At 30.5% G+C, this 11496-nt stretch overlaps 1 protein-coding gene across 1 annotated transcript; it reads right to left on the bottom strand.

Annotated features, from left to right (window-relative positions):
* On the bottom strand, window positions 1-8410 carry LOC122586010 (LEAF RUST 10 DISEASE-RESISTANCE LOCUS RECEPTOR-LIKE PROTEIN KINASE-like 1.2). Its single transcript, XM_043758130.1, has 3 exons — window positions 7672-8410; window positions 1288-1587; window positions 1-1065 (listed from the first exon to the last, which is right to left on the bottom strand). The coding sequence occupies exons 1-3, from the start codon at window positions 8408-8410 to the stop codon at window positions 140-142; spliced, it is 1965 nt and encodes a 654-aa protein (XP_043614065.1). The 3' UTR covers window positions 1-139.
* Between the last annotated feature and the right edge of the window lie 3086 nt (window positions 8411-11496).

The following is an 11496-nucleotide window of genomic DNA, read 5'->3' as shown; positions in this document are numbered from 1 at the left end:
TGAATGACTAAACGCTAAAGGGATGATATATATTTATATACACGTCTGCTCATATAACATCAAAATGTAATACAAACATAAGTAGATTGTTACCATAAACTTGAATTCAGAGATACACGTTACTTATTAAACCTCCGTATCACCCGTTTGAAGAAGACATCGTAGAGGTGCTCCAACCAATCGCAACAGAATCCGGCGACAACGTTTGAGAATTATCATTCAACAACACGGTATCCTCACATATACCTTCAAACACGTCTTTCTTCACCTTGTTGTGCCCTGCATTTTGAATTTCTAAAAGTGTCTTTAATACTTGACCCATTGTAGGTCTACTATCCCTATCATTTTGCAAACACAGAAAAGCCAATTCCGCTACTGCAGTAATCATCTTTCTAACATCATAATCGGATTCAAATCCAAGATTTGGGTCAACAAGCTCATGGAGTGCATCATTCCTAATTTTGGTTAAAGCCATATTTGACAAATTTATTTCATGTCGATGCCTAGTGATGTCCACAGCCGGCATTGATGAGATAAGCTCGATTAGTACAACTCCAAAGCTATAGACGTCGCTTTTACTAGTTAACTGGTAACATTCGTGATACTCTGGGTCCACATACCCCGGGGTACCTTGTGGTGCAGTAGAGACGTGTGTCACATTATTTGGAAATAGTCGGGATAATCCAAAGTCAGCAACTTTCACGGTGAAACTATTGTCTAAAAGGATGTTGTTGGTTTTTACATCTCTGTGGATAACATCTGAAGCATGAAGGTAGACTAATGCACTTGCTGTTTCTATAGAAATGCTCATTCTTGTGTTCCATGTGAGGGAACCCGGTTTTGACTTTTCTCCATGAAGATGGTCAGCAACCGTGCCATTAGGAATGTACTCATATACAAGTAGAAGCTCACGGCTATGGTGAGTGGTGCAACCATAGAGAGATACAAGATTTTGGTGGCGCAAATGAGCAAGGATTCCTACTTCATTCATGAATTGCTCTACCCGTTTGTAATTGTTTTCGTATAAGCGTTTTACTGCTACTACACGTCCATCTTTGAGTTTGCCTATATTTGACAATAAACTTATTCAACAATATAACATTATATGTAGATTAAAAGTGGCCAAAATAGATGGGCAGTATAATGGGTCAAAATGAATTCCAGTTATAAAAGATGTATGTATAAGATGAGTCTGATTCCTTATAGTAGAAACTTATTGGTTGGCATTTGTCATTCAACTGTGTTATTTAAAATATTCTAGGTTTCATATGTGATATAGATGCATACCTTGGTAGACTGTACCAAAGCCACCATCTCCAAGTTCATTTGCAGAATCGAAATAGTTTGTAGCTTTCTCAAGCTCTCTGTACTTGAAAAGTTGGACACCATGATAAGTTTCACTCTTCTCAGGATCTGTTATTGATGATGCATATGAAGATATTTTCCGTGAGATATAAGATGAACCATAATTACGTTTCTTCATATCTCGTCGTTTCAGGAAATAAAAAACCACACACATGAGGATAATCCCAAATCCAACAGAACCTAAAGCTATCGCAAGCTTGCGTTTCCAATCTACTTTATCCCCTGAAACATAAGAAATTTGATAATATCATGTTAAAGAAACTACAATAACAAAATTCGTGATATTCAAGAACAAAAACAACACATATACCATGTTTCTCACAGTTGCTACACTCCCACTCCAAAACAAAACCTTTCCTTAAAACATCGGTATAGTTTTCATTCAGCAAAACATTCATATCGTCACCATGAACGGGTACATGAACGACAGTTTGGCATGTATTTACAGAATAATTATTTTCCTCCAAGATTTCGGGGTGGAAGACAGCAAAAGAAGAAAAACTACTACCATTGCCGGTAGCACAATCAACCGAATAATGTATTCCTACATAAGGATTTCTACAATTGTAGTAAAAAAATAAATCCGTCGAAAAATCATTGTAACTAAAAGGGGTTCCATTGATGCTAAAGTTTCTTAAAGGAATTGGACATAGATTAGTTTCGTTGAAATTGTTCGCGTTGACAACAAGAAATGTATAGTTGGTGTAATATATGTCTTTTACGACATGGTCTTCATCGTCGATCAAGATGATTGGATAACTGTTTTTGCAAGTGATGTTGAATCCAATTGAACCACATGAAGACTCTTGTTGTTGAGTAATCCAAAAAGGGAAAGTAATATTTGGTCCATTTCCACAGTTATGTGGCAAACAAGAGGTTGAATTGGTGCCAAGTGATAGAGAATCATGCGTTAAGTAGGCAAAGATGATGATTTTGATGATGAAATGAAAATCCATTTGAGGATATGAAGAGAAGAGAAGTGTCAATTTAAGAGGGAAGTTGTTACATTTATTTAAGTTTATATGGTTTTTGGATTTGTAGTCTTGTAAGGAAAGTCTTTGGGTTCATATTAGGAACAAAAATATTATTTGATGCTTCTGTTTTGTGATGATTACAAGTTTGAAAAAAGAGTCAAAAGCACTAATGCATTATAGTAATTATTTTTTATACTTATTTTAGTGAGTATCGTGAGCGTGTTTTCCAGTTTCCATTTCTTTGTAACAAGTTTTTTAATCAATAATATCCTCCTCCATAATTATATGTCTAATTTTAAAATGCCAAACCGCGGGATGATACTCTTTGAGTCTTGGGTGCGACATTAGGAGCTACTTGTTCTTTGGATTACGTGTACTGACACAATATCCGTGTAATACGACGGTGGTCATGATAGTAACAGTGTGATAGTCGAGACAACTGTTATTGGTGAAGGCGTCATCGAGTGATGTACATAATTTATGTAAAAAGTTATTGGATATATTTTAAAAGACAAAAGAGTGATAATATAACTTAATCATTAATGTTAAGTGTTAGTATATGTGAAAATATTTTAGGAGTACCTATGTAAAAATATTCTATATTTTCCAACACTTTCTAAAATAAAGTGTTGTTTTTTTATAATATTAGCTTAGTAACCAGTGTATTACGCGGGCAGATCAAAGAATTTTTTACTTTAATTTACCAAAAAATATTTGTACAAAAAATATATATAAAAAACTTAAAAGAAAGCATATAACCCATTCACATGTAGCAAACTAAAATATTTAAAAGTGAAAATATTTAATGAAAGAATATAAAATCAAGATTTAATTTGATATGATGTCATAAATTTATTAAATAAAAACAAATAATTATTAAGAAAATATCTCATAATGACAAGTAGGTTTAGTGAAAATATTTAATGAAAGAATAGAAAATCAAAATTTAATTAGATATGATGTCATAAATTAATTAAATAAAAATAAATAATTAGTAAGAAATATCTCATAATGACAAGTAGGTTTTCCTTTAATAAAGAAGACATCATCACAATTTTCTTTTATTTATATAAGAGATAGTGTATAGATAAAAATAATAACAACATTTTAAATTGAGAAATGGCATTTATACGATGAATTTTAATTAACTATTTTTTGAACAGAGAGTTAGTAGTTAATATTTAGCATTCAAAACACCATGATGACATCCAATTGGGCACACGCATGCCTGAGATAAATCTCAGGACTCTTGAAACCTCCGTAATAATCAAATTTTACAAATGTAAAAATTGAGATTCGAACCTTGGTGAATTTTCTAAGGTCTAAGACCTTACCAATAGATCACCAACCTATTGGTTTATATTTAATTATCTTATCATAATATACAAAATTTACATCAAATTGTATGAAATTTTAATGAGGGAAGTGAGTATGGGGTTGTCCCCCATCTAAGCTTAGATTGGGAACCCCTCACATTTGGTTTTATAATCATAAAAATCATGGGGGACCATGTATTTATTTAAAATTCAAACAAATATTAAAATATTTGTATGTGAGGGGTTCTCCATCTAAGCTTAGATGGGGAACAACCCCATACTCACTTTTCCCAATTTTAATACTATAAGTTTTCATATATATATATATATATATATACACGAGCATGGTACCCGCGCAATGCGGCGGCGGTGGTGTAGAAGATGCTCTAGTGGTGGCGGTGATGGTACTGTTGGTAGTGGTGGTGGTGTCAAGTGGTGTAGGTTGATGTAATTGTGATAGTGAAAACTTTAGAAGATAAGGGTTTAAAGTGTTAAGTATTAAAATAAGGATTAATGATATAAATTAATTAATTAAGGGCAAAGTTGGTAATTTATAAAACACTTTCCATAGTGGATTTTTATTAAGGGGCAATTTAGTAAATTCCCCTGTGACATTTGAGTAACTATTTCTAAAAATGAAAAGAGTGATAATCTTTATATAGGAGTATATATATATATATATATGAAGTATATTAATCAAATGTTATGATATCTATATCACTTCCCTTATAAATCCAATAGTATAACCCAAATTACTCCCTCTCCTTAATTTTTTTTTTTTTTTTTTTGTGTTTGTTAGTTTTTTGTCTTCTTTGTCGATGTAACGTGGTTTCCTAGCGTGGTTATTGGACATGGCTTAGATCTAGGTAGAAAAGTAGTATCGTTTCATTTTCAAACTGATGTTATGTAATACTTAGATTATTTCTGTCCAAAAGTGATTATCTTGTTAATGTAAAATTTTCGTTATGATTGTATGTGATGGTTGTGAAATATAAATTGTTTTTAAAAAGTTTCAAAAAAAACTATTAGATTTAATCCCATGTTAAATATACTTGTTTACAACATACTTAAAATAAGATTTATATATATGTAATTCAAAAAAGATCTTATAAATTCCAAATGTAAGAATGTATGAAAGACAAACCGATTAATACAAATGTAAAGAAATTAATTATAATTAAGGTAAAAAAAAAAAAAAGTAATATTGAAATATTGATGAAATTTGTTTTATATGTTTGACTATTAATAGTGCAAGTGTGTTTCTGTATAAAAAAATGCTTAAAATTTTTATTTTCTTAAATATATCTAATAATTTTAAAAATATGTATTTACATTTTAAAAGTAGTTAATTATAAATATTTTTATTTATATTTTTTTAATAAACTATTGTAGGTAATTAGCTGTACAATAAAAATAATATGGAATAAAATAATGTTATAAATATTAAGATTAAAATTTTTAAGAGTCTCAAAACTATGTATATTATTTAGCAATTGGTGATACGTGGATAATGAGGGTTGGTAAACAATAAACATTGACTTGATAGATTTATAAAGTCAAGATAGACCCTTGTTTGAACCGAAAGATTGTTTTAGCTTGTTCGTGTGGGGTTGATTTGTGAAAATAATGGCTAATTATTTTCCACGCCTTCACATTGTGAGAAAAACCAAATCATCACGCTTAGACGAAAGCGATTTTCCAAATAAATTAAATATATATTTAACATTATATTAAAAAGTAAGTAACTAACGTCCAATGTTGTCTTCCATGGGTTTTGGGTCTTAATACCTTGACGGTGTATGGGGAGGTTAAGATGTAGACAGCCTTACCCCTACCACGACGGTGTAGAGAGATTGCGTCCAATTTCTATCTAAAGATAGAAAAGGACCTCCGGCCTTACAAGGGATGAAGATAAAACCCATCTCCAGAGGCAATGATGTTAACCACTTATTCAACCTTGCTTATATTACTTTTAACTAATTTATTTACTAGATAATGAGTGTCTCCCCTATTTGTTACACAAACTAGCATATATGTTTAACAAGTAAAGCTACAGTAACATATAAAAAGAAAAAGCATTTTAGCAAAAGACAGGACATAAATTTTTATGAAGTTCTTATAATTATAAACGTATAAAATCGGCGACGATTCAGGACAGTATTGTTACAAACATTAGTAAATGTATTGTTTTTTATGTAAAGTTAATTTACTCAAGATTTTTAATATTAAATATATTTGTTTTTTTAATTTACCTGTTATCTTGTTATATTAATAAAAGTTTTTCGTGTAACAAATGTATATTTTTAATTTTTGTGTTTAATATTTCTTCTTTAAGGTAGTATGATGTGACTGATTAATGTTAAGAATTTAAGAGGGAGGATGGTACTGTTGTTAAAAATGTACGAGTAGAAAGAAAATAAGATTTCACGGTGGAGTAAAAATGTGAGAATTTGATGAAACTGTTGACAAATGCTAAGTTGACTAGGAAAACATTGTTGCGTAGGCAACCACTGAGGCAATGACAGCTAGTTGACGCTTTCAATCCTATATTATCGAAGATATTTCGATAATATTCCACCGCCTACATTCATTCACATTAATTATATTTATTGGTTTTAAAGATTTCAAAATATAGCCAATAGATACGTTCAATGCAAACTCAAAACATATATAAACAAATTTCGTTCTTACATGTGACGTCATGATTATGCAGAAACATGGTTTTAAACTTGTAAAATGGTAGATTTTCTTAGAAATTATCTTAATAATCCTGTTAACTATCATAACTATTTTGCAAATGTATTCTATTATTTTTTTTTTTAATCTCCTCCTTTGTTTTTAGTAAATATCACAAACTTATTATTAAAAGGATTTTTAAGAGGTTTTGTTAAGAGAATTAAACATATATAAAAAAACTAAAATTAACTTAAGTACATTAAAATTATTTTAATCGCTTATTTGTAATTCATTGACTATTTGTTTATGCTCTTCTCTATAAAAAATAAATAAATACTCGTAATTAGTATAGTTACAAAATGTTTTGATTCATATACCATAACAACGTATTACTAGGCACTAGCTTGTAAAGCTATAAAATGCATATCGTCATACTCATACTTTGCGGTAAGTTTATAATTTTTGTTACATTTATATAAGAATGGGTTGGCTATAGTGAGATTGGGCTGGACTATAAGTACATAGTGGTATAACTTTTCTAGTAAGGTTGACTATTCAATGGAAATTAGCAAAGGCAGAAGATGCCATGAAGTTGCCAATTAGGATTGACTAGTTCAACTCTCAACAACTTATACCAATTTTACTTTTTCATGGAAATGTGCCAACTCTTATTTACTACCACTAGATTTTAGCTAATTAGCAAATGTTAAACAAGTATATCTGATGAGTTAAAATGACATGAGTCTATCTATTGTACGAACATGTTCATATTGTATGAGTTTGATAACTTTTAAAGTTTCAATTATTTATTAAAATTGATAAATAACAGAGAAAATGAAAAATATAGTATGTGAAACAACGAGTAAGCGAAGGGTGTAAAATTGATGAGGGTTACAATACCATCATATTTGCTGAGATTTGTAAACAAGTAAAACCTATGATTTTAAAAGTACCCAAAACCATTAAGCAAACAAGTATAATGTTAAGGTATAACTTATACGCTTATAGTAACACAAAACGTAAATGCTTCCAAACGCAAATCAGAGATTATATGCAAACGTTTTATAGCTGGGAAACCTGCAGAAATGTAAATTTCTTTTATAAATTTTTCTTGGAGCATCTAAACTTTAATTCTCATTCAGTGTTCCCAACTTTAACTATTGAAGGGCATTGTTTAATCAGGAATTTCAACTAGAGTATACACCATGTTAATTAGTTCATTTGCACATTGTTATTGACCTATTCAATGCCTTAAAAAGATTGTGATGCACAACAAGTCCACAATAATAAAATAATAATAATAATATCAGTGAAAGACTATTTTAATTGAGTTAATGTACCTTTTTTGCAGTGATTGTTGGTTGTGATGGTACCATCGGAGCAAAAACACAGAAACTGGCGGGTATTATTGGCATGTCTGAAGCCACACCGCCCATCCGATTCTTCACATTTATCACAATCCTCGTCGTCTGGCCTCTGCCCGTTTAGCTCGAATCCATATATCAAAGCGCTCGCATAATCTCTCCAAGACAACGTTGTTTTCCAAAGAGTCGCGTAATCGAACACAGTCGTTACGATCTCATTACAGTCCCAATCATCAAACCTTTCGTAATTGTCATGAATAACGTTAACGTACGACCTATTACTAACCGAATTCATACATGGTATAGGAGTTGCGTAATCAGGGGGAGGTGGTCTAGAGCAATTAAAATGAAAACTTAAATTCAGATTATTGTTTGAGAAATTAAAAGGCAAATTCTCCAATTCAATAGTACGGTTCACCTTCAGACACTGATCAACAAGAGGAATAGTGTTGTTGACGGGAAAATGGTTATATGAAAGAATTATACTTGTATTTGTTATGTTTCTTACATGATACAAATCATTCTTCAAATAAATTGTGGGACGATCTGTTCCTTCTAGGTCGGAGCAGTTGATTCCGAGACCATGATATCCGCAAAACTGGCCGTTGTTGGTTTGATTCGGTATAACCCAAAAAGGGTATCCGATTATGGTGCCACTACACTTGTATGATGGGCAACCGGGATATTTTGTATCTATAGTTTCTAAAACAGCCATTGATGTCGAGGAAAAGAACAAGGGGAAAATGAAGAAAAAGGGTGAATACGAGTGGAGACGGTAAGACATGATTTTGAACGTTTTGCAAATTGCTAACTCTACAAATCAAATCAAATGCTTTTTTTTTTTTTATATTTATAACACAAAGTCGTCACAAAGCTATTCCGTTGACTTCCACTCTCATTTTATTTTTGATTTTCCACGAGACCAAACAAAAAGGGATATTGAATTAGTTTCCTTTTCAATATGTGCCTATATTTTTTTATTTTTTTACAACTAAGCTTTTATCCTCAGTGTACATATTTCTTTAGAATTAAGTTGGCAAGGCAAATAACCATTTTTCCATATAAATACTTTTTTAAATTATTTGTGTTTTGCAAACATAATAATCAAATAATTAATTCAAAACGTAATTTCAAACATATACTACAATCTATAAATCTTGGATGGAATAACTTTTCGGTCGCAATCCATGTATTTATTTGCTTAAAAAATAACTTGCAAGTGAAATATATATTTTTTTATGAAAGAGTAATAAAATTTTTAATAAAAAATGCTAGCAGGAAACTAAGACGTAGCATAAACATAATTCAAAACAAAGACCAAGAAAAAATCTCTAAAAATGACTATGAGGATTCATACTCTTCTAAACAGTTATTATGGCCGATTAATGTCGTTCAAATAATTGGCATGATATAATACGTCGTGCGATGAAAGTCTATACATGATGTTCACTGAATGTTTTGACTTTTTCTTCTTTTTGATCGATGAAGTACTGGAAATACATGATTGTCCTTGTTTAATATTCAAAGCGGGGTGGATTGTAATGAGGGTAAGAGTAATAATACTAGTTGCGAATGTTTAATATTCAAAGCGGGGTGGATTGTAATGAGGGTAAGAGTAATAATACTAGTTGCGAATGTTGAAATTAGTGACATTAATGACTTAATGCTGATCCGAATCATTTAGCTACTACGAGATGGGTACCCGCGCAATGCGTTGGCGGTGGCGGCAACGGGTGGTGCTGGTGACAGTGGTGGTAAAGATGTGGTTATTAATCTAAAAGTAATTAACGTATCTGGTAATGTATTTATTTTATGGTTAAAAGATGTATCTTTTGTAAATAACTTTATTAAGTATATTATAAAGATATTAGGTGGAAAAATTTAGATTAATTAATAAGGAGATAGATAGTTTTGATAAATATGGATGTAAAATATTTTATGAATATATTGGGTAGATTTGGTGTATGAGTTAAGAATATGTTGAAAATTAAAGGCATTTTGGGTATTTTAAGGGTAGAGAGTTGAAAAGGGGATAGTAGTTTGTTTATTAATATAGTATAGATATAGATAAACAAAATTTAAAGCTACAACAAAGTAACAATTGCTTAAGAACAATAATACTGACATCAGCGTATCTTTTTCTAAAGTTTAATACTTTTATTAATCAAAATAAAAAAGATTAAAAGTAAAAATGAGGATGTAAGTAATAATTTTGACCGCAAAAAAGAAAAGTGATCCAAGCAATAATTGTTATTGCAATCGGAGCTTATCGAAATTTACAAAAGAGCTCGTATTTGACAACAAGCCGCTGAATTGATCCACGATCATGCAAAGATTTCGATCTTTCTCAAACCTATGGATCAAGAATCGTTCTTCCTTTCTTTCATTCACTTCGCAACAATAGTGTACTTTTTCTTTTTAATACCGCCATTTTTAATAACAAAAGAAAGTTAGAAACAAACGAATATGACTCATATATGAAATTGATATTTCTATATTTTAATACAACTTTCCCAACAAGATGCCATCTTGTTACCATTTAATTAAATTTCTGAAATTAAAGAAGATAAAGAAAACATGAGTTTTTTTCCAAAGTAATTATAACATGTTTAGTAAACTTATCTACTAAAATAGTATAGTTTCAAAAATATTTATCCATAAAACTTAATTTAATTTTAGATTTATTGTCACAAATGGTCCCTTGACAAACCTGCTATTCCACTAACAAAATAAGCTCGCCGCATACTCAACTCCCACACACTTTCTCGACTTTCATTATGTATCACTAGTTCAATATCATGCCACACTGAATGAATATTACGTTAATTATGTATCATTGATTTGTAGTTTCTAAAACTTTGGAAAGAAAAAAAAAATTCAGAATATAATAACAATTTTAAATAAAACGAGCAATAGTACTCGCGCAATGCGGCGGTGAGATGGTGGGGTGATAGGTCATAGGAGGTGATAAGTCATAGAGTATGATAGTCAAATGCCTTAGTCGTAAAGGCTCCGTACCCGAATTTAAAATTTCGCCGAAAGTATATCGAATGATATCTCTAATTAAAGAGAATGAAATTTTAAGAACACCATACAATTTTTATAATTTAGCAATATACGGTTTTTGAGATAAAAAAATTTGAATTAATTAAAAGAATAAAATGATTTATGGAGGAGAGAGAAAAAAAATGAGTGATTCAAATTTGAGAAGAGAGAAAAAAATGAGTGGTTGAGATTTAAGAGTGTTATAGGTATATTAGGTAGAGATGTTTAAATTAGTGAATAAAGCAAGAGGGTAATTTAGGTAGTTCAAATCATCTTTTGAGATTTTAAAAAAGTGCAAAATGCTTTATAAGATAGTATAGATGAATAAAGCAGAAATGTAATTTAGGTAGTTCAAATTATCTTTTAAGATTTAAAAAAAGGACAAAATGCTTTATAAGAAAATATAGATATAGATATACATACAACAATTTATTAATGAAAAATATCAGAAAAACATTATAAAAAATAACTACTAGTCCAAACACTTGAGGACTTCAATTTCTCATTTGCCAAAAGAAGCAGTTCAACATTGACTTGGGATAGACTTGTGCGACATTCATTACCTTAATACAAATCTAAAGGCATAAATGAATTGGAAAATCGAAGTAGTGGTGCCTGTATTGATCGAAGTGATATTCAAATATGGGTAGAAACTAAAAACGATTGGAATATTAAGATTAAAGAAAGTAGATGGAGAATGGATGTGGAAAAGATTATTCATGTATCACCTTGAAAGAATTATTCATTATACCATGT

Source organism: Erigeron canadensis, chromosome 1 (assembly GCF_010389155.1).
Source record: "Erigeron canadensis isolate Cc75 chromosome 1, C_canadensis_v1, whole genome shotgun sequence".
NCBI lineage: Eukaryota > Viridiplantae > Streptophyta > Magnoliopsida > Asterales > Asteraceae > Erigeron > Erigeron canadensis.
The sequence above is the reverse complement of the archived record's forward strand: the minus strand, read 5'-3'. Positions and strand labels throughout refer to the sequence as shown.

What these genes read in the sequence shown, in the direction of transcription:
- LOC122586010 (XM_043758130.1), bottom strand. Translation starts at nt 8,410, where the DNA reads ATGGCTGTTTTAGAAACTATAGATACAAAATATCCCGGTTGCCCATCA. An exon ending in CAACAATCACTGCAAAAAAG is followed by an intron (nt 1,588 to 7,671) that starts GTACATTAACTC and finishes CTTATGTTTCAG; the next exon opens with GGGATAAAGTAGATTGGAAA. An exon ending in CTTTGGTACAGTCTACCAAG is followed by an intron (nt 1,066 to 1,287) that starts GTATGCATCTAT and finishes TGTCAAATATAG; the next exon opens with GCAAACTCAAAGATGGACGT.